This window comes from Chelmon rostratus, chromosome 2 (assembly GCF_017976325.1).
Source record: "Chelmon rostratus isolate fCheRos1 chromosome 2, fCheRos1.pri, whole genome shotgun sequence".
NCBI classification, from domain to species: Eukaryota; Metazoa; Chordata; class Actinopteri; order Chaetodontiformes; family Chaetodontidae; genus Chelmon; species Chelmon rostratus.
The window spans coordinates 6,945,432-6,973,398 of NC_055659.1; the positions used below are offsets into that span (position 1 = coordinate 6,945,432).

Here is a 27,967-nt window from a genome sequence, read left to right on the forward strand (position 1 = left end):
AATCTCCCAGTCAGTCTTGTGCACTTTCAGAGAGACAATAAATGTAATTCTCTGCCATTTTCTCCCCGTCATCAGCTATTGTTCTTCCCCTGAAGGCTCTTGAACAAGAATAGATGTCCTGAGGGGTGGTTGGGTCATTCCAGTTCATAGCGACATGTCCGCCGCAGGAGCCACGCCTACAGGCACGAGAACTTCAAAAGTGCTTGACATCAGGGCAACAGCAGTGTGGTAATAATCAGGGAGCTGTATATTGCTGGGCCTTGCCCAAAAATACCCCTGCTTGTCATTGCAATGAATGGATGGAATCACACTGATCTTCTGGAGCTTTTATCGCTTCATCCAGTGCTATATAAATCCAAAATATGCCTAGTCTGATCTGTAGATCCTGACATCCGTCTCACTGGCAGTGCCCCCACCCCACCCTCGCCCTCCAGCTGATTTCATGCCTCCACATTTCCAGTGAGATCTGAAAATGACTAAAGGGAAATAGCCGCGGGACAGACAACGTGGCTCCTTTGACTGTCCTACCTGCCACTGGCAAGCAGTGGGAGGGGACATATAGGCGGGTAAAATGACAGCAGAATTATACATGTGACACCGGAGCTAATGAAGACTGATTAATGCTAGGTGTAACTACAGCCACGGGGGAACGGCGCTGAAAGATGATCAAACCAGTGTCTGTCTAATCAGTGAAAACGCCCTTGGTTCAGTCAAAGACGACAGCGGGCAGCCTTGAAGAGAGTGACATTGGCCTATGCCAAAAAAAAAAAGAAAGAAAAAAACTCAGCTTCAAACAGAAGGTAAAGTCATAGAGTACAGGATGAGAACAGCGCAGCAGATCTGAAGCCATTTCATCAGCCTGACGAAGCTCCGTTCACGTCGGTCACGGCTTTGCTGTCTCTGCTCGCGTGACGTTTTAATGTTTCCAGAGCCGATACAGTAACAGGACTCAGAGTCTGCAGCCTGTTACTGTAAGCCAACTCTGCAGGATGGTCTGCAGCCATGCTAGCAGCTCTGTGAGGCTGCACTTACTTTGTGCTAAATGCTAACATCAGGATGCTAACATGCTCATAATGGCAAACATGTTGATCTTAGCAGGTATATGGCTTACCATGATATGTATTTCTTATGCTTTGTGTTAGCATGCTGACATTTTCTAACTAGCAAAGTAAAGCACAGCAAAGGATGCACGTTTAAATGCATTTGTGCATTTTTATTGCGTTTATTCAAAACAAGAAATATTTCTTTGTGCATCAGAAACACATTTGTGAACATTCCCATTTTTATGAGTACAAATATCTTTAGAGACTCATGTATATACAGTTTAATAATCACAAAATACATTTGTGAATACTTTTGTGCACATTCATCAATATGGAGACCCATCTGATTGCACAAGTTAGCGGAATCTTCTTGTCAGTCACATGACTTCTCTCCAGCTGAGCAGATAACCTCACAAACGAGCGCCAAACGAAGACGGCTGCAGAGCGGGCCTGGCGAAGCATCACCAGAGGATCCCACACGATCCGTCTGATGCAAACAGCCTCGAATGAGCGCTGCGAGTCAGCACTTAAACCACATCGTGACTCAACTCGAATGTGCTGGAGGACAGAGCCAACAAAGAAATGTGCTAATGTCCAAGCATGTACAGTCTGCGCTGTGTGCATGCTCACCCGTTTACTCAACTAGTCATGTTGTTTTTTTCTTTTTTGACCCTTCTGCCTTCAAGGTATATGCTGTGACATTTTTGCTGAATCCATACAATGACCTTCATGTTTGCAGCGGTGCACCTGTGCACAGGACAGGAAGTGAAGGTCAGCATTTTGGCCAGCAGGACACTCTATTCCCCAGAACAGAGAGGAGAGGAGCTGCAGTGGCAGCCTCTAATCCTCTTTAATTTGTTTTCAGATGGGGCTTTGGAATACCAGCCTGCTCCCTAAGCAGAGATCACATAAGAACGTGGGTTGGGACAGCTGTCTCCTCTTCTGGCGGTTTTTAATACAGGTCTGCTCACCACTCCACCCCGCCCCACCCTGCAATGAATAATTTTGGTGCTGAGCTGAGTAGTTACTTTATGTGGATTTTAGTAAAAAAAAAAAAAAAAAAAAAAAAAGGATGCAATTCCACATAGTACAAAGGCATGACGGAGCCAGCACAGCCGTATTTGAACAGAAAAAAAAAAAGTAGAAAATGAAAGTGGGTGGGGGTGGAGATGTGTGTTGTTTTTGTTTTTTTTCTTTATCAGCAGTCATGTGGCCTCCTCCTCCTCAGCCCTCTACACAAAACCAAGCTTGTAATTGGGTTTGGGTGTGTCCCCTCTCTCCTTTGTTTGACAGTAAAGGTTGAATTGGAAAGGGAGGGAAAAAAAAGCTCTGCTTAGCTCACCTGCTACATGCCCGTGCGCCTTTACGGTGGCGAACGCTATCAGCGAGTACAGGAATGCGTCGTCTCCTTTGCAGCACTTTAGATCCGGCCACGCTGGTCGGACGAAGGCATGAGGCTATTGAAGTGATGAAGCACATCTTGAGAGACAGAGGGGGTTTAAAAGCTGCTGAAACAAAGCATGCAGGCAGTAGGTTGGTGATGCAGGCAGGGGGCTGGCAGTCCTTTAATCCTCGCTGCAGTGCTGATAAATCGGCGTGCGAGTTTCATTTTTATCCCCCTTAGCAGTTTGCTTGGCTCTCAAGTGATGAACAAACCCCCACTTGCCTTTGAGGCCTTTTGATGTAATATCCAACCATGGCGTACGCCCTCTGCACCGGGCCAGCTCGCTAACAGGTGGATGGACTCAGAGTCCAGTTAGCTTTCGGGCAGACGGACAGAGTAGCCAGATCACTGGGGAGAGCACGGTGGTCGAGTCAGAAAGCTGCTATGTATCAAGGTTCTCTACTTGTAATTGGACTACAATGGATGAAAGCGCATATAACGTGAACTTTCTTGAGCTTGATACATCCCACAAAGGCGGAGAAGAAGCTAGTAGAGGCAGCGGTTTTCTTTCCATTATGACTTCGATCACTCTCTGTGTCTCGTGAACACGATACCTGGCCGTGAATCTCCCAAAACTATTACGTGCTTATGTGCCAGTCTTTGAACTTGCAGCGATACGTGCAGTGATGAATCTCCGCAGCCCTCAGCCTTCTCTGCGGTTGTCCCGTTGCACGTTTGTGTTACAGTCACATCTTGCACATTACGAATTTGATATCTCAAAAAGTCGGATGAATCCTCTTTTTGAGCCCAACCTAACAAAAAAAAGTCTTTTTTTCCTCAGGGTTTTGTCAGTCGCTTTCCCATCACTCACTCGTACTTTCATTTACAACATTTCCAAACTGATCCTCTTGCCTCTAAGCTGTATGATGATTGTGTAAGCATAGATTGAAGATTATGCACTCCAGTTTTCCATTGCATCATGCTCAACATGCTCTGCCCTTAAAGGAAGTTAGCTAGATGACAGAATCTCGCTCTAATGTGCCATTGTCTGATTTTAAGGGGGGGGAAATACTTTGCTATAAGCAAAAAAACATGAGGATGCAGCAGCAGGGAGGCTCCTTTTTGAGGGCCACTGGAGTTAATAGAAATGTATAATACAACGCCAGAAATCAGCTGATCCACCGGCACGACACAGCACGATGCGTTTCTCAGGCAAACTCAATACTCTCAATCGAAGACATCTTAATTGAGGTCACTTTTCCAATAGTTCGTCCCTTTTTTTTTTTTGGAACATCAAGGGAAACTGGATCTCCTCTTTTTAGCCTCAACACTAAAACGGTTCGAGTAACAACAAAATAAACAAAAAAAAGAAGAAGAAGAAGAAAAAAAACACTGCTTGTGAGAGATTGTTTCTGAGGTGGTGGAGTGATGCTTCAAAGTGGAGAAAACAAGAACAAACCAGTGCAAAGACGTTGTGAATAGTCTCTGAAATAACATGAAATGGCCTTCTTGTAACAGAAGATAAATTGACTCTGCAGTTTATGCTCCCTGCATGCTGGACGCGTTCCTCAAATCCAGCCGTTTGACATTCAGAACGGCCATTTCTCCACGCTGCCCTCGTCTCCTCCCTCGTTTCCTGCCATTGCTCATGACCTGTGGTGATGCAGGGGTCTACAGATTGAATGCACAAACAGTGATTGATAACCCAGTGAGTTTGTCTCTGGGTTACCGGGACAACTTGCTTCTGTGGTAACAGTATCATGACTTCTTTGAGGCCTCCATTAATATGGCGTCCAGGTCCTGTTTACCTTATTAAAAACAGATTGGAATATCTATTTCCAAGGCTCTGTGACATTTCATTCCTCTGAGCTCTAGATGTGTTTGTTGTTTTTTTATTACCAAGTAATGGAAACACACAAACAAACTGCTCGGGCAGCATTTAGGAAAACCTTCACATCATTTTGCAGATTGTAGATTGTTTATACAGACGGTGATGCAGTCAAGATTATTCTGTTTTTAATGATTTTAAATTAACAAACATCTTTTTTTTTTCGTCTTTGTTTCATATCTCAGTGGTATTAATTCCCAAAAAGGCAGATATGCACGTGAATGGAGGTTGGAGCATTGTTGCAGGTTCGTGTAGCCCATTCATGGCATTTTATACAGAATATTATGGATATTTAAGTAATCTTGTGTTTATCCATCTGCATACATCTATTATCATGTGTTTCTTTGTGTGTGTGTGTGTTTTTGTGTGAGAGCGTGTGTCGGCGAAAATTGGACTGTGACTCCCGCTCAGCTCTAAATGTGTTTACTTCATGTAGAACACCCACAGTCATTGTACTGGGGCCTTTTACTGAAATGGGAAGAGAATAGTAAATAGAATCATAAAATGCCATTTGAAAAATGACTTTTTGGAGGGGTTGAGGCAGCGTTTGGGAACACATTTTCTGTTTCTACAGCAGGTGTCCCCTTAATTTTGCAGGCAAAATAAACGTGTGAGCAGAACAGGCACCTCGGTCACTTCCCGCTTCAGTTCATGTCTGCTGCTGTTTTACTTACTCCAGATTTCGCTGGATAGAACATTTTAAGTGATTTCTCTCCCCGTACCCGTCACCTGTGACTTAATGTGTTGCTCCCTGCAATTTGAGGAACGCGTTTTACAAGCACATGCCATTTTCTCCCTACTCCTTGCAACAACCTCCAGGAACACAGTGAATCGGTTCCTGCAGTTGCCCTTCCAAATTCAAAGTAATAAAATTTCAATAATGCTACAAAATCCAAATATATTCATGGAAAAACAAGTATACCGGCAGCTCAAAAGAGCCACGTTCACCTCATTACCTCCTATATTTACCCCGCTGACTGTTCCTTGTTTTTGAAAGCTTGGACAGATCCACTGCCGGGTGTCTCACCCTGCAGCACTGTGCCAGAAGGCGCTGCTTGCTCAGTGTGCTGCGTGCACCATGCAGAGTCTCCCAAGTTAAAGGGTCGAGACATGCAAGTGTTCTTCAAACAAATGGTTTCTGTTGACCACAACCGTTTGGGAGAGAGCTGAGACGCGGCTCTGGAGGCCAAGTCACTCTTTCTGGTGAAAGGAACATGAGTGGGGCAGGCAGACAATGGCTGACACTACAATCTTGCTTCATGAGTACATCATTTGCATTTCCAAAAAGTGTTCCTCTAAAGGCTACAGAGGAGCCCAGAAGTTGAGGGGGGGGTGCTGCTACTAAAACTTCTTATCGTGTCCGAACACATTTTCGCTACTTCACCGAATAATATCTTTCACATACTTGCGGATGCATGACTTTTTGAGTGCAGCTGTTTTCCAAAAGCAGAGATACAGCCCTCCGTGAGCAGAAGTCGGTTGATTTCTCCCTAAATTATTGAGATTGGCAGCCACAGAACAATGATAACAAATTATTTCCAGCTGCAATAATGAAGCTAGAAGGCAGATGGATCTATATTTAGCCAGCAGGAGCGATGCAGGTTTGCAATATTCTCTCCAAAACTGAAAATGCATTTTATTCTACTGACATCATACCGTTAGCTCTATTCTCATACAATCTACCAGATATGTCATTATAATGAATCTCCTTAGCTATAAGGAGAGGGAGATTGCTATTAGAGTACAGCATCACTTCAGTGCCATTTTCAGCATCATTGGCTTTGTGTGCACTGATCCAAAAGCACATAGACATAAGACAGACCCAGTTGTTGGACCCTCTCTAACAAAAAAAAATACTTTTTTTCTGTAGCTTATAAAATCAGTGCATGCAGTGTTTTTTTTTTTTTTTGTTATTTGTTTTACTTGCATGCCGGCAGAGTTTGTTTTTGATTCCGTGGTTGTCAGAGCTCATTGTTCAGCATGTAAAGTTGCTTTCAGATGGCTGTCATGTCACAAACCATACTCTCACAATTTTCTTTTCATCCGCCGTAGTAAAAATCCTACCTGTCACCTCGTGGGTTTGGCGTTTTCATGCCTCCTCTGACATCTCACGGCCACAAAGTGAAACTTTTGCATGCTGTCACGCCATCAAATATGCCCGTTGTAATCTTGGCTCAGTGATAAAATGCAGCACTCGGTGGACTGCGGAGCATCGTTGCCAAGTGTTTAGCACTGGTGCCGAGAGCAGAGTGCTGCACTGGTACTTTTTTAAGCTACCCGTTTCCACCCTCCCCTGTCTGTCATATGCTCCAGGAATATGAATAAACAACAAGTGCATGGTAAACTCCCCACGCTGATTATCGGAGACATTACAAATCTCAGGAGGAAACACGCGAGCTAATGGAACATTTATCCCTGCACATGCAAGTTCCCGCTTGGATAACCTACACCAGACATGGCTGTGTGTGTCATTTTTCCTGACGGTGTGACCGTGGAGGGTCTGTTGCTCCGACTCCCTGCTGTTTAACTAAAACTTTGTATCCACGAAAAGTAGGTTTTAGGTATTGAGTGGGGTAAAAAAAAAAGAAAAAAAAAAAAGAAAACAAGGCTTCTTTCCCAGTTGGTGATTATTTATTTTTGGAAATTACATGACAGGCTTTCATCAGCATTCATGGTCCTGGGAGTCATGAAAGTCACTCAGCGAGTCAATGAAAAGCTTCAATACAAGCAAAGAAAATAAGAAAAAGCAGCAGTTATAACTGGAATTTCTACCTGATGACAGAGGAGAACAATGCAGAGCGAGCGGAGATATATTGCTCTCTAGCCGGCCAGCAATGACATACACACCATTGCATCTGACTAACTCCATGTGGGACGACTGGCTGCATTTCCTCCTTGGCTCCAGCGCTTCTCACCAATGACATGCTAATGCCACATGCCTGAAGGCCTTTCAGAATGAGGACCCACTGATAGGGTTCCTCGTGATTGCCATCTGCTATAGCAGTACAGGAGGGCGGCGGATCACAACGGACGGGTTCTGACACTCCTGAAGCTGAAGCATGTCATTAAACGGTAAATCACTCTGATTGAAAAACGCATCAGCTCCCGGCTTTCTGTTTACAAAAGAGGACCTTCTCCGCGGGTGCAGACTGTGCTCATGGCCAGAATAAATCAACAGCCAGTCATCCAGGTTCTCCTTCCATGTAACGCTTCCCGAGCTCGGCTTGCATGTGCAGCTGCAAATACCTGAGATGTGGGCGTTGGCCTCGTTGAACAGTCTCCACCACAGTGTTCAGCCGTCCACAGTGACTGCCAACACTGTCTGGAGTATTAACAGTTTATAGGACGAGATCAGATAATTCAGAATAAGATATTGATTGATTCTGCACATTTGATTTTGATACATTTAAAGGAAATGTGCATTTCTTTACAGCCCTGTTTTGGTAGTTTAGACCACCGTTTTGGTTACGACACCATGACAGCTGTGAGAGCTGCAGCAACACAGGTGGATACAGCTTTCTAATAGAGACCAATACAGCAGCGCAGCATCCTCTGAGCGCCCTCATCGTGCAGTCCTGACTACATAACCGGAGAGATGCCAAGGTGCATCTCAACCATGAGGCAAAACCATAACAAAACCGAATAAATAAATATGTCATGTATTCCAGCATTTACAAATAATGCATAAAAGTGCAAAAGTTTTTATTTTTGTTCGACGAAAAACTTTTGCACTATGACTTCATGAATCAACAAATAAATGAAATCTGGTGAAGTTCAGACCAATGTAGGTAGTTTTTTTTTTATGAGGAAACACATTAAAAACATTAATGCTGCACAACAACAAGGCCTTGGCTGTTTTTCCGGTTGGTTAAGAAATGCAGGTAAATTCACAAGAAGCTACCTGCTGAGAAATCTGTCTCTAACATTCTTTAACCGTTTTACCAAATTTAGTGATGGGACACAAAGTACCTCAAGAATTTCATGAGAGACTTTTTTTTTTTTTTTTTGCTTCCATCATTTTTATAACCTTTATTCATGTTCTAAGAATAAAAGGACGAGGCAGTGAAGGTATGACGTCTGTCTGGCTCCCTCAACAGCTTTAACAGCCACTAAGTTCCTCGCTTAGACAATATTTTTTATCGTGAATAATGTGAATATGATTTATAACATGCTCCATTTACATAATCTATACACCTGTTTGCCTTAGGCTCTGGACTTAAACATTTTCAGAGGGGACCTGCGGAACATTGGTCGAATGCAAAAAGTACAAATGGAGATGTTATCACTTGTAAAACATCTAAAGCATTAATATGATGTCCTTGAGCCTCCAGTCCTATTAGCATCGCTCACTTGCCTTAAGCACCTGCCTTCAAATCAGCTACATGGCTTCAGCAGCGCAGCTACGTACTGAAGTTATTGATTTCCACATCTACGTTGCTGGATTTTCATATGGTTGTGGATAAACTTTTACTCTGGTAATATTACATGTGTTTAATTCAGGTGGCAAAAGTCTGTTCTCACTAAAAGACATGAACCAACATACTGATGCTGTATGCTGCAGTCATGATATCCTGTATGTGTTAGAGCAAACATAGGGTACTGCATTCATCCCATGTTCTTGCAATCACTTCAAAAAAGCATATTTTTCCACACATACTTTCCTTTTCTGGAAGTGATGACGTTTAAATGTGACTCTACGAATCAGCCCTGTTTGTTTACACTGCTTAGAGGCACAGATGAGGAAGAGAGCTGAGGAACTCAGCCATCCATTTTTCTCATACATTTAGTTGCACTGACATCTAAGCAAAGGTAGGCCATAGCCATAAATCACAGAGCACAATAACAGGCACATTTTGGGCCGGTCCGTCATTGGCTGTGTTTTGTTTTCTCATTGCATCTTGGCAAATTGCTGTTATTAATGGGAGAAAGCATAGTTTGCAGCCCTCATTAGATGTTGTTCCAACAGCGCCTCTGATGGATTAAGACAAGCTGGAGGCCTTGTCTGCCTCTACAACCAGCTAATATGAGCCAATTAAATGCCGTGCACTCTCTGGCCACTCCACGCTTGCTCGTGTGCTCTTACAGCGATATCCAAGCATTCCGCTTCATGGCCAAATGGATTATAGTTTCAAGACAAGCAGATTTATTTTAAAGATTTTCTGCAGAACTGCATGCTTACCCTCACATTCCATGATAATAAATAATGTCCTGTTAAAGCAGTTGGTTTCTCTGAGGATGCTGCACATTTTCCTTTGATCAAGCGCATTTTAAATCTTCAGCCACGTTTTTTTTAATCTCTCTTCTCAGTAATTGGAGCTTTGTGACACGAGCTCTGTAGGTTCTAGCTGAGATGTGAGAGGCGCAGACGTGTTTGGAAGCGTTAGATTTCAAGGTAGCGTCATCCTGGCAGAGAGTCTGGTTCATGCAGAGGAAACTTATGGGCAGGATGCTGTGAGCACTATATAAATATACCTGAGGCTTCCTTCGAATGCAGGGCTTATAACACAGGAAGGATCGATACTGTGCAGCGCTAGCTCGAAAACAGAATCCAAGTCTCTCTGTCTGCTGAATTAAGCTCAGCTAAAGCGAAGGTGTTCACGCGGCCAGGCGTGTTTTTGTTAGAGCGTTGCTGGATAAATCCAGCCTGACACTTAAAACGCATTTCCTTAAAAGACTCAAAGTATAATCTATCCAAACAATATACGCATATTGTGAATTCAAACTAATACTGGGAGAATTTGTTTTATAATCTTTCCAGAAACTCAAAACACTGCTATATAATTAATGGATTTGTCTTCTTGTTCATTCAGAGCAGAATCAAAGGAGAATTAGAATAAAAGCAGTAAGGCTTTCACACACTCTGTGCGACACAGTAAATTAAAGGTGTCTGACTAACTCGAAGCTGCTGGTTTTGTTTGTTTCAGCAAAGCTCGCACCACGGAGGGTAACAAAAGCAGCAGCGTTGTCTTTGTCGGCTGTGATCAAAATTGAAATACGTCGGAATCGCAGCAACTTGACAAACTGTTCACTGCACCTCTGCTGGTTGAGGAAACTAATAACCTGCCATCGTGTCTGTGAGAGCCTGCGCAGTAGATTCAGTGTTGATTTTTCAGTCTCGAGCTGACATCGGCCAATTGGAGACTTGTGTCCACTGCGAGCTGATGCAGCTCTGCAGCAGCTGTCTAAACCATCACAAGTGTTGAATTATCCCCGATGGCCGATGGCTTACATAAACACTCGCGCAGTGTTGATTTTTACGCTCAGAGTTGAATTAACACTGGGGTTTTTGCTGCGTGAGTACGGCCCATATTAGCCTGCGTTTTAACAAGGGCATCGAGCATAACAAGAGATATTGCTTCGTTGGAACACTTTCAACAGGGAATTGGCAAATAAAATGTGTCTAATTTATGAAGTCATTTGGATGGCATTGGACGGATATTGAATTGCGTGGGAATTATGCCCTCATGTCTTGGTATGTGCAGCCTGCAACTGCTCCAGTTTCTCGTAGGGATTATTTGAAATGTGAACTTCCCTGGCACGAGTGCATAACCCATGTAATTTGCTCTTTTAAAAATTCCTCATCCCTCCCCACACGCTCCGGAGCATTTTTCTGTCATTGGCCATGCTATATTTCCCTCTGTGCCACATTGTCAATGAATTGTTCTCAATTAAGCGCTGCAGCCACACAAGGAGACCACCTAGCTTCTTGCATTGTATTCTTTATATTGTGGGAATAATGTGTCATAGTGACTTGCTATTCTATTAGTTGCATACATACAGTAGATAAACAGCTTGAATATTGTACAACCTATAACTGTCCTTCACTTGACAAGACACATGTTTATCCCCTGGTGAGTTGCTAACACCGTGTTGCACACAGTCAGCTGACTTTTCTCTCCGTGTAATGTGAATTCCCACCACCTCTGTGGGAAACTCACAGAGAGACATTTACAAGGCCATGCTGCTCCTCTTGTGGCTTCGTAGTAAGTGGTTAGGATTTTCTCCAAGAGCTTCAGCTCCGTGTTAATGACATGCAGTCTCCGGAAAGGTTTATCCATTCAATTTGACTCTAGAGGGACGATCTCTTCAGCCTGCTGATTAAATTAAGATTCTTTAATAAGCATATCAAGGTGCACTGACATGAGAGACGGCGCGATCTGTGTCTACCAATGCAGATACCCGAGACCATCTGTTTTAAAGGCAAGTAACCCTGAATTTCTGCAGTGTAATGTCTTTGTCTCTTAGTTACATCGCGAGTTTCTACTATGCATACTTTTGAATTATTCAGTAAAGTCTCTTTGACTCTGTCCTAAATATTATGTAGACCCAGGTAATTCTGGAAATCCGCACTGTTTACCTGATGCAGCATTTTGTGGGAAAGAAACAAAATGTGGAGTAAACTGTGTAGACACATATTCTTGTGGATAAGGTCTCTCAAAGGACAAACAGCCTGTGCAACGTTCTCGCTGTAACCTAACAAGGAAGAAACATGCACACTTCAGCAGTTTTGCAGAGAGGCGACTGAATAATCCCGATGTTCAGCGTAAAGTCTGGAGATATTTTCTAATGGACACAAAGGGCCGAGCAGTCTGACAGTGAATGACCAAGTCAATGAGTATGAGAGTGAGGTAGTGATATTAAAGGCTCTTTTTAATGAAAGGACATCGGAGATGATGGCACCTATGCTGCATCTTCTTTGATGGCACACACAGCCACTTGTTTAGTGGAAGTTTCAAAAAGCTGGCTCGCCCCAAATATCATTTAATATTATGTCCTTTATGCTTATTTTAAGTGAAATATATCAGTCCTTCAGATTGTTGGACCTTTTTACATGCTTTAAACACATATAACTAATTAACTGAAACTTATTTATGGCTGGAGCATAACCTCACTCAAAACTACACTTACAATGCAATATTAATTACAGTATTGCCAGTATTGGCTGTTGAAAAATGAGCAACCAAGTCATACTTTTGCCCCATACAACTAAACCATTTCCTGCACTTGGAAATGAGCGTATGAACACGCTTAGATGATCCGTCCAGACTCATCTTAATGCACATATTCATGAAAACAACTGATACGATTTAAGATGCCATATATTTATTCATCACATTTCAGCACTTGCTGGACAAAGAGATCAGTTTCTTTTTAAAAGAAGCCCTGTGAGGCACATACGGAAAACTAAAATACTGACCCGTCTCACGCTCCCGACTGTCACTGCATCGTAGTTAAGCCGCACTCCTCTGGTCGTCCAACCGTGCATGCCTGCGCTGAATGCATCAATAAGAAAAATGCAATTTGTTTAATTGTATATGAGAAAAAACTTTGGTGAAAGAAGCGTTAGCAAACTCAGCAGTGGAGCTGAGGAGGCACTTTGGGTGTTCAAAGGGTTACAGAGTTAGAGAGATGCTTATTAGATAACAATGAAGGTGCATGCTGTGAGTGCATTGTGATCATGAATTTCTTAGATATTCTAATACTCGACTGTTTAAGTGTTACCTAGATTTCCATTTCTGATATTGCAAACCGAGGGTTCACCTCTCTTTATCTCTAGTCTTCCTCTCTTCCTTTGCAGTGATCACCTGTAGAGTTCTGTGAGACGCCGATGCCCTCATAGCGGTTTGTGCTGTTTTACCAACACAATTATTAGTCATGAGGTCCAATTGTACCCTGTTTTATATTTTTACTGTGCTATCCATCTGCTTTACAGGATACAATTTCCTCATTAAATACTGAATGTGTTGAAGCTGCTATTATGCTGGGCAGAAGGTCGCTGTCTGTCAGTGGAAGTCAGCCCACGCTCCATCGCTGGCTCACACCGCTACCAGACTGGTGGCGTATAAAGAGCTGTCCTTTTCACTTATACAGAAACAAGATATATTTCAGACAGATGTAATAGAAGCATTTTTGGACACTGCATCGAGCTGCCCCACATTCGAGTTCATGCGCTACCTTTGCTTGAAAGCGTCCTCCATGCAGCCTTCAGCTGATTTCATTTAATCCTTCTAGCTTTCGGATGCATTTCTTTTCTCCCAGGTCTTCTCATTATCACCAGGTGATTGCCTTTGTATCTACCCATTTTTATCTGCGAGATATAATCTCGTGCGTATGCTGATGCTATTACCACCTTGTGAATGTTTGTGATTGTGGAACAGCGGAACCACACCTGCAGGTCTGTGTGAAGCATTGTGTCGACGGTTGCGCAAGCAGCTGATGTTCAGGGATAATATAGCAAGGTCGAGACTCCGCCTGGGCTTTTGTGTCTGAGAAGACAAACTTCAATTTTGTGCAAACATAGTAGTTTGTCCATGCATTTACAGTTCTTTCTTATTTTTCCTTTGCTTTGTTGTCTTGATTGGCGAGTGTATCTGTGTGATGCTTTCATGTGCGTTGCTGTTGCCTATTGATGCCCGTTATCACAAAAGCCTCAGTTAAGTCTTAATGAAAAGTCAAGTATTTTCAATTACTTGACAGTTGGGATGCTCCAGGCTGTGTTCAACATGGCATTAATTAAGCAGCTTATTGTCTGATTTTTTTAGTATAAGCAAAAACATGTTATTGTATACAGCTTGCACTGTCAAAAGCGATGGCGGAATTACCCTTTAAAATACATTTTCACGATAACCCAGAGACTTCTGCTGTGTTGGTGCTGACAAAAAATTATTCTCTGCAATTATAAGAGCTGTGATGGCATTCAAACGCTCCTTTTCAGAGGTTTATTGATTGCGCACGTTCATTCACGGTCAAACAACTTCAGATAAATAACTGGCGAGAAGCTTCGAACATGCAGAATAACTTTCCTGCCAATAATGTAATGTGAGAAGCAATTAAGTCTCGGAGCCAGTCATGCAGATTTCACACATTTTTCTGTTTCAAGCAAGACAAAATTTGAATTTGAGGAAAGTGAAGAGATAATTCTACTTATTGCTAAGAAATGGCTGCTGTAACAGCTGCACGGTGCATGTCTCATAGCTCACAGTGGTTTTAAGGAGAGAAGCGGTTGCACTGTAGCTCAAGTTTGTTTGAATATCCAAACCAGATGAAGAAAGAGTGCAAGGTCACTGAAAAATAAATGCTTAAGTAACTACCACTGAAATGCTATTTACCAAGGTACTTAACCCTCATGTGGGAGAGTGCTTGTTGTATAATTGCATAAGGATGAATCATGGCATTTTTCCAAAACAGAGCGTCGGCTCAGTCAATCTTGAGCTTTTTAACACAATTCACGGCTTCTTTATTGCTGTTGTCCAACATTTTCCTCAGCACGAAAGAAAATACAACACAAAACCAAGTATCTTGTTCAGGCAAACAGTTTTTCTGCTTTATGACTGTAATAAAACTCATTTCCACTTCTTTTTTTCCTTTCTGTTTTACAGGATATTTGACAGTTACCATAGAGCCCCTGCCTCCTGTCGTTGTGGGAGAGACTGTTACTCTCAAGTGTAACTTCAAAACCGACGGAAGGCTTCGAGAGATTGTCTGGTACAGGGTGAGTAAGCCCGTTCACACTTTCAATGCCTTGAAGCGCAAGATGCTCTCTAGCCCATCTATTTCTTCCATTTCTAGCCATCCGGCATCAGACGAGGTCAGTGCCAATAGTCATATCACAGGATTATGGCTGTGTTAGGAGAACAACCGTGCACTATCAAACTGCAATTGTCAGGAAACGAGCTATTATTTAGGCCAGCTGTATGGGAGGCATCACTGGCTGTTGCTTGGGAATTTGATTTCTCAATCCGTTGGTCATCACCATCATTTCTTAATAGTTCACAGCTGGCGACTCAACAGTTATTAAAATCCCAGTTGGTGTACTACACTGTCTAAGTGCTGCCAATAATTAGATTGCTGCTGAAGGAGAAAAAACAATCAAATCAACAACCAAACAGTCTTTGCATGTCCTCGATGAAGTTTATTGGGCCCATAAAAGCAGCATGTTTTAAAGTTTCGTATGAAAGATCCGTACAACGAACGTGACGCTTAGCAGAGGACGCATTTGTTTCACTTCAAGAGAGCCACTGATAAGCACTTGAATTGGAAAAGCAGTAGCAGCTGCTGCTATCACACCCTCGCTTGACCATAATTCTTGAGAGCTGTACAGATTTGCTTTGTGAAAGCGGCTGATTCTTCACCAAGTTGTTAGTGAAGTTGCCGAGTGCTGATTGGATTTGTATAATGTGGTATAGACAAATTGCAGAGCCTGAAATGTCATCAGCCGAGCCTCTGGGTATTCTGTAAAAGGCATTCTTGCTCAGTCTTGTGTCGTTCATTAAGCCTGTGATATAATCTAAAAAATGATGGGCTTCCAAAGCAAACGAGTGAGCAGCACGCGGGCAGGTGTGCTGCAAGAGCGCTGTTTCTGGTGTGAATGTGCTGCAATGTGCAGATCTGACTTCCAGTGCAATAGATGTGGCGTAGAGGAATTTCACACCTGATGTACAGATTACTCACGAGGACTCCTATTCAGCTGAAAACTGGCGTGTGTTTGCGTATGTATTTTTGAGTCCGCACCTGAAAAATAACGCTGATGATGTTATAAGACAGGAAGCAGTATTGAGGTGCATTATGGGATGTGCAGGATGCAGTCAGGCTATCTCCACCTGTGCTGCATTGATTTTAACCAGTGTCTCAGGTTGCGCAGGTTCCAATTTTATGGAAGTGCAATAACTAATCATCAAGTAGCAAATTAGTAAGTAACCATCTGGTATCGCCTTGTTGCTGTTGTTCCTACAACATCATAAATATGTTGCTCGAGGACCATCATTGTAACTGACCAATCATTAAAAACGAAGAAACTGGCAACTTATGAGACATATGAACTGCAGACTCCAAGGTGAAAGTCCTGTTCTTGATCCATCCCATCTACCATAACCTGCTCCCTGTGTGTATGTTTGCTGCTTCTTGGTCAGTTGCAGCCGTGGTCCTGCAGTGACATTAATTATGATGTTGCAGCAACAACAACAACACACAATATCAGATAAAGCCCTCACTTATTGGTTGAAGCGGTGACGGAGGGAAATTAAAAAAAAAGGTCCTGTCAAGAAGACACAATCAGGACCGCAATTCACATTACTGGCTGTATAGTGTTTTTCTCTGAGACATGATCAACTACTTGCACCGGTTTGCTACCAGAACAACAGACCTCTGTGTACAAAGTGAAAATCAAGACCTCCAAAGGAAGGATTCACATGAGTCCTGATGTGCTGAGCTGCATCAGAATGCACATATGTCCCTAATAAACCTGCAAATATGTGCAAATTGGCCGTTGTACAATTTTAACACTCACTGTTTTCACGGTTGAGCTCCTCATCTCTCACTGGTGAATTGTGCATCTTATTAGTAATTATTTAAACAGTATTAATTGTGAATGTGCAGTCCAGCACTATGCTGACATTCACCTTGGTTTCTCCCACCCTGTGCTGGAACCCTGTTCATGCAACGAGCGAGCAGCGGTTTATTGCTTAGGCAGGAACTCCGACGTCAGAGCGGCTTCTGCTTTCACACTTTTATTATTGTAAAATAAAACAGTGTCTCTGGACTCGTCTTAGCCAATGCTGACCATTCAAGGTAGGACAAAAAGAGATTTATGGCACTTTGCACGTTCACGTTAGTATCATAGATCACTTTCATTGCTGTGACAATTTCATTTAATCAGGCAGGGATCGGAGAGCCTTGTTTTGCTTATGTTATGTCAGATTTCTGTGGTGTCTATTGATAGCCGTGGTTTAAATAACCGGTCTGAGAATAGAGCTGCCCATAATAAGTGTCTCACAAGGAATGCAAAAAGGTTGTAGCAGAAATCGGCCCCATCTCTCCAGTGGCCACTGCTCAGCACAACTGTTGATAAATTATAAATCAATTACCCACACTTGGCTGCCAAAGTTTCTTTAATCTCTGCCTTTTATTTGACTAAATACTGTTGACTTCTCGTTTTACCACCTGTTCAAATGGAACCGGGGTTGATGCTCACCTGGGGAATGCTCGCATCAAATCGACGGGGCCAATCAGACAGGGGGCTGAATCAACTGAATATTTCAGCAAGTGCTCATTTGTGGTGCTCCATCCTGACGAATTCTGTTTGAGGATTATTTTTTTTAATGCATAACGCGTCCAGACTGCAGTCAGAATTAGCATGTCTTTAGATGTACTTAAGATAAACCTGATCATTTTAGAGAGCCTTTCAAGCCACACTAACTCAAAGTCTCTACAACATTATACTCAAAACTCGAGATAAAAGTAATGGATTTGATACGTATGAATGGATTTGATACATATGAGTTACCTCACAGTTTCTATTAGATTAAAGCATTTTGGACTTCCTTTTATCCCAAGTTAAATTTTTTAGGGACTGTACAGATATTATCAGTTCAGAGTGTAAGGGTGTGTGTTTGTGTGTGTGTGTGTGTGTGTGTGTGTGTGGTGGTGGAGGAAGGCATGATATTTTTTCTTTGAACGGTCCATCCTCTTTCCCCTTTCGTTAAGATTTTCACTTGACCTTTCCATTTAATTTGAAGCAAATTTTTCATCCTTTATGTCATCATTGAGATAATCCACTAAAGACAAAGGCTTACAGTATGTTATCCCACAGTCTAACTCCAGGTTAGACCTCTTATGCACAAACTGTTATAAAACTCCACACATTTAAATGGCCTGATCTGGGATTGGAAGAAGGTATTACTGTTAAAAGGTACTGCCAATACCAATGACAGACATAGAGCATATGAAAGTCCATTGGATTTATCCACGTTTTAAGGAATGGGGTCTCTGAGACTTGCCTGGCAGCCGGATTCACAAGATCCTGCAAGGTCACGCAAGAATCCTTCTTGTCAAGCTTCGAGTGCATGTGTTGAGTCTGAAGCACAGTGGTTCTGACCACCACATGGCGATAATGACAGCGAGAAATGAACGTTCGTTTGGAAACAAAAATGGTAGCTCCTAAAGCGGTTAGCAGAGATTCTGCTGTAGCATCAGAAGTATCAGACCTGGAGAGCAAAGATCAGCACTGAAGGCTTTTCTGAATGAAAAGATATTTTCACTCTCCTCCCGACTGGCTTCGGCAGGAGTTACCCTACTGTGTCATATGGTTCGTTGATCTGATTGGTTGAAGCTAACCTGCAATAGATGGTGATAGACAGATGGTTTATCCAATCACCTGCCAAGTATTTTTTTTAAAAGCACCTGCTCTTTTCCAAACAATCTCCACAACGACTTCCCAGATGTGTAACGAAACATCTGCGGTGTCAAGTTACTCGGAGACCACAAACAGAAGTCATGTATCATTTCCTGCAGCAGATGTTGGAAACATGTCTTGAGTTCAACATCACATATATGAAGATTTCTCATTTTCTAATTAATTTTCTAAAACTGGGAAAAATCTATAAAGTATGATGGTGTTTTTTTAGCTGTGGAAGAGGGCCCAGGGGTCTCTAGGACCCCTAACAGAACACTGAGGTTAATGGCATCCCATACAGAAACTGTAAAATATAATTGATGCGATCTGATGATTAATTATAGCTTAATTTTTGACTCTAACCTAACGGAGCCAAACATAAAGTTTTATCATGTTCAGGCCAACATAATAAATCTCTTCATTGTGGATCGAGTGTCTGATTTTCTGGTGTATGGAGATGCATCATTAAAATCATGCAGTGGAGTATTCAAGGAAAACGTAAATGTTGAAAAATTCTTGTTAACCAAATGCTTCAACCTGGAAAAAAAAGCAACAAACCCACCTCTTTTTATTCCCCTTTACTCATAACATCTGATAATAATCATAGGATACAACCCCTATTATACCTCTCATGTTAGTTTACTCAAGATGAGAAATTAGCAGACAGACGGAGACAGAGAATGAATGAGAGTGAGAGCAGTCCTCAGTAATGGATGCCGTATAGCCCTGCAGCTAATGCTTCAAGAGCAAATAAATGAAAGCCTCTCGAGTGTGTAGGATATTGCTCTACAGGCCACATGAATGTTTTTAGTGAGTGGTGAGTACCAGCAGGCCATGGATTAAGCACTATGCATAGGCAATACCATCAAGCTGTCTATTATGCTTTAATAGCGTGCCGAATAGTCATGATGGATCATTTGATGGTGGTGCTGCCTGCATGTTTGGGGAAAGGTTGTCAGCATTGCGGTGCTCAGAGGCTGCCCCTCGAAGACACGCACACCGGCTCATCTCATGCTGTGCTCGTTCTAATCTGTGTCATTCCGATGAATATGTACGTGTGGGACCTCCCCCGGTGGGCGCCCAGGTAGGCAGCGCCGGCGGTGGCGCCTGTTAGCTTGCCTGTTGGGTGCAGCTCTGCACTCCGGTTAATTTTAATCACTGGATCAACTCTCTCTCTCTCTGCTCTCCTGATCTCCCCCCTCCCTCACTCTGCCCATTACAGAATTTCTCCATCCTCCCTGACATAACTCTTCTGGGATCGTCTCCCTCGCCAACGCCACTGTCTTCCCTAAGACACTTGCCTAATTTACCACTGGCCCGTCAGCTAGCTGAGCTGGTGCTCTGATACTCTTCTCATCATTCAGCTGCGTCCAGCTCTGTCCATTTCGTGATTATGATTCAGCCTCACCTGTATTTATAATCCTGCTCTCAGCTGAATTAAACAGCCCTCTCCCCGCTCCACGCGCAGAATGAGTACACAGCTTTACAAGACAACATGCAACATCCACAACCGAAGAGAAAAATATTAATTACGTCCCAGAGACATTTTGCTTTCTTCGCGTGTGGGTTGTTGTGAGGACGAGCTAGCCAGAAAATACTGTCCAATCTCTGCATCCTGGACTTATTTCTCTGTTAGACGTGTTCCTGTCTCGTTTTATCTAATGAAATGAATGGAGTTAAGACTGAAGGTTAGAGAAGAGTGCTTTTCATTCTCAGATTTCTCATTCAAATCCCCAGAGGAGCACAGAAAAAACAGCCATCGTTCTTCAATTTAGCAGAGCGCGGCTGTTGCAAAACTGGTGGATGTCACGCAAATCAACATACTGTGAGCTGCTCTCTAAATTATGTCCTCGTGTGTTCTCTAATTATCACTTTTTTTTCTCAAAGTACACACTTGTTTTATTGCAAGTAGTTTGGTTTTGAAAGGACTGCCACACGTCACGACACATAGGTGCATGTCCATTTTTTAATAGATACCATTAAAAAAACAACAACATTGTGGTTTCAACTATAATTAGCTTTTGATTAAGTCACTAAGCATATTCTGGACGTCATCACTGTGATCCATGAGGTGTACAGTAGCCGAGTACAGTAAATATTTGATAATACGCCGTGCTCGGAAAAGAAGTCACGCTTTAGGGCGACCGTTTAGGGCTTTTACTTGAAAGAGCATCTGATGTTGGCTCTCTTCCCCTCTCATGTGGGTGCGTTTGTGTTTGTGTGGAGCAAAATCAATAGTTTATAATGTCTACAAAGGACAACAACCAAAGACGGTCGTAAATCTCAATCATCAGCTGAATACCATTGAAAGCCTGTCAGATTTTAATGAAGCCATCTGCCTCCACAGATCACATTCAGAGCATCACATGTCTAATAGTTAGCTTTACAACCTGTGCTGCAACACCTTATAGCATCAGGTGACTGTCCAAGCTACTGCTGGAATCCAATACTTTTTAAAATTTCTGCTCTCTCAGTTTTCCATGATAATTGACAGCCAGGCGGGGTTATTCCATTCTTTTAGGTGAGGGTGGCATTGCATTGTTCAGCTGCTGGATCTTTGAGCACAAAAGCTACGGCTTAGCCCAGTAATCATCAACTGGCAGCCCACTGGTCACACACATTCTGCCCACCAAAGCCTCCAATCCAGCCTGCAGAATATTAATTCAGAAACTGTGCACATCTAACGAATCTGTCCTGAGAGCGATCAGCGATTGGCTTGCCAGGCCCTGATAACGAGCCACAAAGCCTGTAACTCATAGTTCACCCTCTCTACTCCGTGGACCCGCCATCAAACCGCTCAGTTCCCAGGCCGGGCGTTGCCTGGAGCTGACAGCAGCACACTGGAGGTGACTCTGGAATTGTCAAAGAATCACTAAGCTTGATTATTAGACACAGGAGGCGGCACTTGGGTTTACTTTCGATGGCCAACTGTTGCATTGAGTCTGCTTCCTGGGACCCTGAAAAGGAGTTTTTTGTTGAGATAAGGACTCATTCATTGGTAGTTGAACTGAAGGTTTTATATCGAACACTGACTGCCTCCTTGGTCGATGTCTGAGAGCTTTTTCTCCTAATATATCTAGTTATGATTATAAATTTTCCATTTTTTGTGGAAGTCTGCTCACACTGATTTAGGCTAAAAGAAAAAAAAACATTCGTTTAGAAAGAAACTGAAAATATTAAGCAATAATAAGATAATTACGCCAAAAAAAAGCATAATTTTTTAATTATTATTTGAAAGTCCGGCCCCCACAGTGTCACATTAATCCCCTGGCTTAGACTGTCCTTCCCAGAAAAGCAATGGCATGGTTTGTCTGTTCAGCCTACAAAGTAGTAATTTAACAGCACCAAACGAGGAGGTAATGGGATGTTGTGAAGCTTAAGAGACAACTAGGAGATCCGGATTGAGAGACCAGAGTTTGTGTCCCGTTTTGTTTAATAATAATAATAGTCTGCCCTGGTTTTTTGGTTAGGGTTAGAATCTGACTGCACGACTGTGTCCAAAATCACTCTCTTTTTCTACATAATGCACTACATTTACTCTTTGCCATTGTATGTGAAGCTCTGAATTCTGAATGTTTAAAATGATCTGCTATTGCCCTCAATAAGTTCCACGGTGGAATGAAAGAAGTACTCTCTGCAAACCCACAACACACTGTGCCACATTTTATAGATGCAAACATTCAAAGCTGTGCAGCACTGCAATAATGTCCAAAACCTGAGTTTACTGCTCACGACAGAGCAAAAAGTGAGTGTCTATTACGCAGGAATGAGGGAGTGAATCAGGGAGTGATTTCGGACACAGCCCAACCATGACATCAATCTTTCCCGATACTCAACTACATACTTTTGGCTGCCAAAACATGACCATGCATTATCCATAAAGCAGTAGTTTACTCAGTAGTAATTTTTCCAATGCTCAGTGGGTCATTTTGTAATGCATTGACAAACGACCTATTTCTTGGTTTGAGGACGGGGATTTCTTGATGTGGTTACATGGAGTGGCTCCCCTGAGTGTGCCAACGAGTGTTCTCCTTCTCTCTGAAAGCTCAAACAAAAATGGGAGTGTTTGCTCGGGCTGTCAGTGTGGTGCCTTTTCAATTCACTCGTTCTGCTGAATTCGGCTATTTTCATATTTCCAGAGTGAGAAGGCGCCGTAATTTAGACATTTCTGCTCGGACTGATGTATATGATTAAATCTTCGGTTCCAAAATTATGTCCAAACCTGTCAACGCATCATAAACAGAGCGCGCAGTCCTTTGTGGGAGATCTCATATCCGAAATGCTGCATGCACAGTTCTTCCCTCTCGACATACTTCCATTATCTTAACAGCGCAGAAGTGCAGTACACGTGTACTTAAACGTTTGCCAGCTGTGTTTGGACACAGGCCAGCTGCCTTAGTTGCTTTGAGGAGAACACGATGATTATATTTGGAAATATGAAAATAGCTCGGCACATTAAAAAAAAAAACTGACCTGACTGCAGCACTCTAACTTACAGCAAGAAACTTGTTCGGGGATAATAGTGAGACACTCGGTGCCTACACAAACTCGGCACTGCATCTTATTCTAATACCCCCAACTCTTACGTTGCCTCTGGTCGTGTTTTTCAGGTTTACTTGTGGCCCACATTTTGACAAATCCCATTAAAGCTGTTGACAGTGTCAAAGCACAATATAACAGCTATGCAAATGACTTATCTCTTGTCACAGTCTGCCAAGAAATATAGGAGTGCATTACCTGAGGGCAGTGTGTCAGTGGATTTACTGCTGCCATATGCTACCTCCACATGCAATGGCAAAGATGCGTTAGTGGACACTCGACTGGAAATTGCAGTGTTCCTCCAGCCAGTAATCCTGTTTCTTGACTGTGGAGAGACACAGGAGGCGTCATATGTTAAATCCAAGTTTAAAATCTTCAAGACAGGGTTGCCTGGGCAACTGGAATCTGTGAATACAGAAGAGAGCTCGCTGAGCGTGTACGCACAGCACACTCCTGTGGGGTTTTTTGGTGTCTAACTTCCTGCTGTTTTATCCCCGAGTGTAATTGTGTAGGTTCAAAAACGTATTGTCGCACTTATGTTCTGTTGTGCTGTAGTCCTGCATGAATAATGTGTACAGGCTGATGCAGAATTATATCTATCTGTCTGTCTGTCTGTCCAGAGGTGCCATTTATGAAAAATCTCATCTTCCGTTTGGCAGCTGGCAGTGCTCACAAATGCTTCTGGTATGTTCGTCTTTGGGAAAGGTTTTTTTATTTATTTATCTTCCTTTAGCTTAGGCTCCATCATCAAATGCAACCAACTTATGTCTGGAAACCATGGAGTCAGACGATATCTCAGAGACGAGTAACTATCCTCGCTGCCAGTCTGTCTGTAAAATATTGGTCTCTCTGAAATCACATGCCCTGCTAGTTCTACTGGATATGCTAAAAGCTTTTATTAGACTTATCAGAGAGGGAATTAGTCAGTCTTCTGCAACTCTTACTCATAAAGTTTTTTTTTTTACACTTGTTTATTCAGCTTTATGCATAAATAGCTGCCTGCATTACCGCCGCCTCTTATCAACAAGAATAGCTCCGTGGACGGATCACTATTGATCGTAAGGCTGCTGGAAGGTCTGTGCCAAAGGGCTCTGGCTCCCGGGGCGTGTTCACATTGCTTCCATCATCCTCTGAATCTCCCCTTGGGGTATCTCAGCACCTGTGAGGATGAACGTACTTGTTAAATGCTGGTACGCTCTTTTCCTGCCTTTTTTCCTCATACTTCAGGCTGCCGTGTTCTGACATGGTGACAGACAATTATATCATTTATTTTTAAGTCTGCCGGCTTTTAATGTGAACAGAACTTCTTTCTAGACAGACAACATTTACTGTGACAACTGTTTAGTTTTCCCTTTGTCTGCTATTAGGGCTTATGCCCAGTGAGTTATTTAGTTAGTGTGCCCTACTTGGCAGTAGAGTTTGTTGCTGTCCTCTGTAGGCGCCTTGTTTGACTGTGTGGCATCATTAAAGGGACTCATTGAGCATCCCCCTGCCTTCATCTTGCCTCTGCACTCGGGTTAAACCCCTGATCATAAGTCCTAAGAAGGAATAACTTCACACTGATGTGCCCTTTGAAAGCAGTAAACCCTAAACACTTTAAATTGTCTTACAGGCAGGGAAAAAGGAAATTAGCCTCGTATTGCGATAGAATAGACGTGTAAGCATAAACGCTTTGATATAATCAGCAAAATGTTCAATCGGGGCAGCTGGTATGGATCAAAATGTTTGTTGTTATTGTCTTTTGCATTTAAAAAAAATGATGTTTTGTTGTTGTATGTGTGTGTGTGTCTTTAATTTGCATATCAAGGCCCACTAGAGCCATATGCAGGGTAATGATTAATGATAAATTTTGCAATTAACAGCCCAAGTAATTACTTCCTGATGTGGTCATTGTCTTTCCAGTTTTGTGTCCTCGACCAGATCTAATTTCATCGAGAAGAGTTCTCACAACTGAGCTCCTTCACATGTTCAATTAATAATAGAAGTGTTACATTACAGTAAAACTAGATGTGATAAAGCTAGAGCTTAGTGCCTCCTCTATGTAAAATACATGAAGACCCTGTCTGTGACCGACTTTCCTGCCTCCACGGGGGACCGCTGCCTTACCTGTCTGCTAGAACATTAGAAATCACTTTTACTACATTCAGTTCAAAGACGGTGAGTACACCTTCTTTAAAAGTAAAGAAAAAAAGTGGTTTGCCCCTTTAAACAGTGGCATAAACCTCTGTCATCTTTATTAGCCTGCTGCTCCATACCGAATGTGGTGCCCCAAGGGGAATGGGAGATAAGGTGATATGGATCACTGCACCGCAACCTTCCCCTTTGAGGATGCCACTAGGGCAAATAAGCAGCCTGTTATACACGGAATGATAATTACACACTTCATGTCAGCAAACTACAAGATGAGTCCCCTTTTATCCACGAATGCTAATAGCAACAAAGGGACCGATCGTCGCTGTGCCCGTCTGAGAGCTCGCGCTGCTAATGGCAGTGACTGTGATGACAATGGGACATTTTGTTTCCGTGCTGCTAATAGTGAATAATGCCTCTTCATTGTTAGCATCTCCCAGAGATCCCCAGGTATCTATCAAAAGCATACTCTGTGTCTAATTAATTAGGTAATTCAACAAATGATTATACAAAAAAAAAAAAAAAAAAAACCCTCTCCACAAGATCATTCAGTTCTCCCCCTACTGACTCATTTTCTCTCCATGACAATAGGATTAAGTACATACTAACAGCTGGATCACCTTTTTTTTTTATCTTTATGGTAAATGTGAGCATCAGGGTGTAATATATCATACACGCATCATAGAAGTGTTGCATGGCACATTTATTTTTAAATCTCTTTGTCGATTGTTTTTATCCAGAATTGAGTTAGATAAAGGCATTAATGTCGACAGCAGCGCGTTTACTGGAACAGATACTGTTAAATAATTTCACAGATTTTCAAGAAGACAGATCATAGCTGATGATATAGATCTCAAATGTTTGCTTCATTATATTCCATTAACAACGGCCATCTGGGACAAGATTTTAATTTTGAAGGCAAAGTCATTGCTTCTGCTTCTGCGCCCTCTTTTTTTTTTTGAAGACTTATTGTAGCTCTTCCAATTTTCAGCATGTCTTAAAAATTCATAATCTCCCTACCAGAATCATACCAGATTTTTGAAATCCATTCTTACTATCACAGAAGGATCAAACAAGAAAGTGATTACTTAGCGATTAGGAGTGGATCAGAGCCTCTTTGTGACATTTGCATTGGAGGAAGAAGTCATTTCCATGCCAGAAGAGTCTTAGCAGTGGCCCCTTCTCCGACTAAACACAACACACTGTGAGGTCCTCCGGGGGCACGAGGGAAGCAAAACAATTACTTATTTAGGCCTTTATATATTTATTTACTTGTTTACTTCCTTGTTTGTTCATTTGCATAGACTGTGATGAGATGTACTTCCAAAGTGGGGGAAAAACACCCACATACAAAGAAATGACATAATGTGAATCTCTGACTGCTTTGTTAATCTATTCATTTATTTATTTATCAAATTCCAAGTTGCAAATCTGGAAACTCAGATTCTTTATAGGATGTGTGTGGAAATATTTATGCTTTTCTTATTATGAAGAAAGAAAAACCAAGACCAAAAATGAACTGATCGTATTCGCTAGTATTGTCTGTGTAGCCAGAGCCTGATATATTATTCTTCTGTGCCATTTTTGTCCAAAAACCATTAAAGCACATCACTGAGCCACACTGTTGCACTGGCTGACATGTCCCTTCATTACCATGAACATGGGCGCTGTAGTGTATTTTTGATTTGATCTCGCCTCACCATCATGCTGCCGCAAATGCTCACCAGAGCATCAAATGTGTATTAATCCACAGCTGAAAATAGTCCCCAACGAATGCACTATATGTTCCTGTTTGACTAAAACCTACAAAACCTGTTTAAAGGAAATATTTAGCATTTTTTATTTTTTTTTATGCTGAGCCTTTGTAACCAAACAAACAGTGAAATGTTCTAGGAGAGTATTTCAATTAGTCTTTTTGACTTGAGTATAGGGTAATGCTTTCACAATACCACAGGAAGTAATACTTTATGTGTATGTGTTAAACATTCTCTGGCTGCAGTAAAGACATCAATATAACACTCAATGTTCTGGTGGAATATACAGTATGTGGTGAGCTTTACAGGCTAAACGTGAGGGTGGTTGGTACTTTTCCCCCTGATTCTCTATCAATGATATTACATTGCTATAGGAGGCTAAATACGACAGAAACGTGATGCGAATTGGGTGTGGCTTTCTTTTGTATTCTGTTTTAAAGAGCTCCAAATTAATAGGACTTATAATATACATTTACTGTTTAATTTTCATTTAAACCTCATCAGACACATAGTATGTTGCTGCCAGGTGTCACTGAATTTAGTGACTCTATATAAAAGTGGCCCATAAGCTGAGAAACTATGATATAAAAAGTTTTGAAGGGTGATATAAGTTGGGAACGTTATTAAGGAAGAGGTAATTATATTTCAGCTTTTCCTTGCCTACTACTGCAGTTGGTTCATATGGTTCTAGTGATATATCTTGTGCCTTTGAAATAACATAATGACATGTGACAACCATTTCAAATTTTGCACATGTACAACTAGACATATGTAGTACGTGCTGGCCTGTTCCTCCAGTATGACTGCATTCAAATAGAGCATTAATAGTCTATGATGTAACATCAGTGTGGGAGCAGAAACCATTGAATAACATTTTAGATTATATAGAAATAGGTCATTACAGCAATACTTCAGCAGTTTCTTATCTATGCAAGCTTCACAGAAGCTGCAACAACATAAAATAAAATCTAATGGGAGGCCAGAACGTAATGAAATTAGCCGCTGACTGACGCCGTCTAAATTAGTCCGTGCTCTGCCAAGAAGGGGAAGTCGTCAGAA

The 27,967-nt window shown here is 42.1% G+C and overlaps 1 protein-coding gene across 2 annotated transcripts in view; it reads left to right on the forward strand.

Moving 5' to 3' along the window:
• igsf21a (immunoglobin superfamily, member 21a) overlaps positions 1–27,967 on the forward strand; it is a 176,351-nt gene that overhangs the window by 37,068 nt on the left and 111,316 nt on the right. For both annotated transcript variants that reach the window (XM_041960606.1, XM_041960613.1), the window contains exon 2: positions 14,695–14,807. In XM_041960606.1, the coding sequence (XP_041816540.1) occupies positions 14,695–14,807 (113 nt within the window). The remainder of the gene's footprint in view (positions 1–14,694; positions 14,808–27,967) is intronic.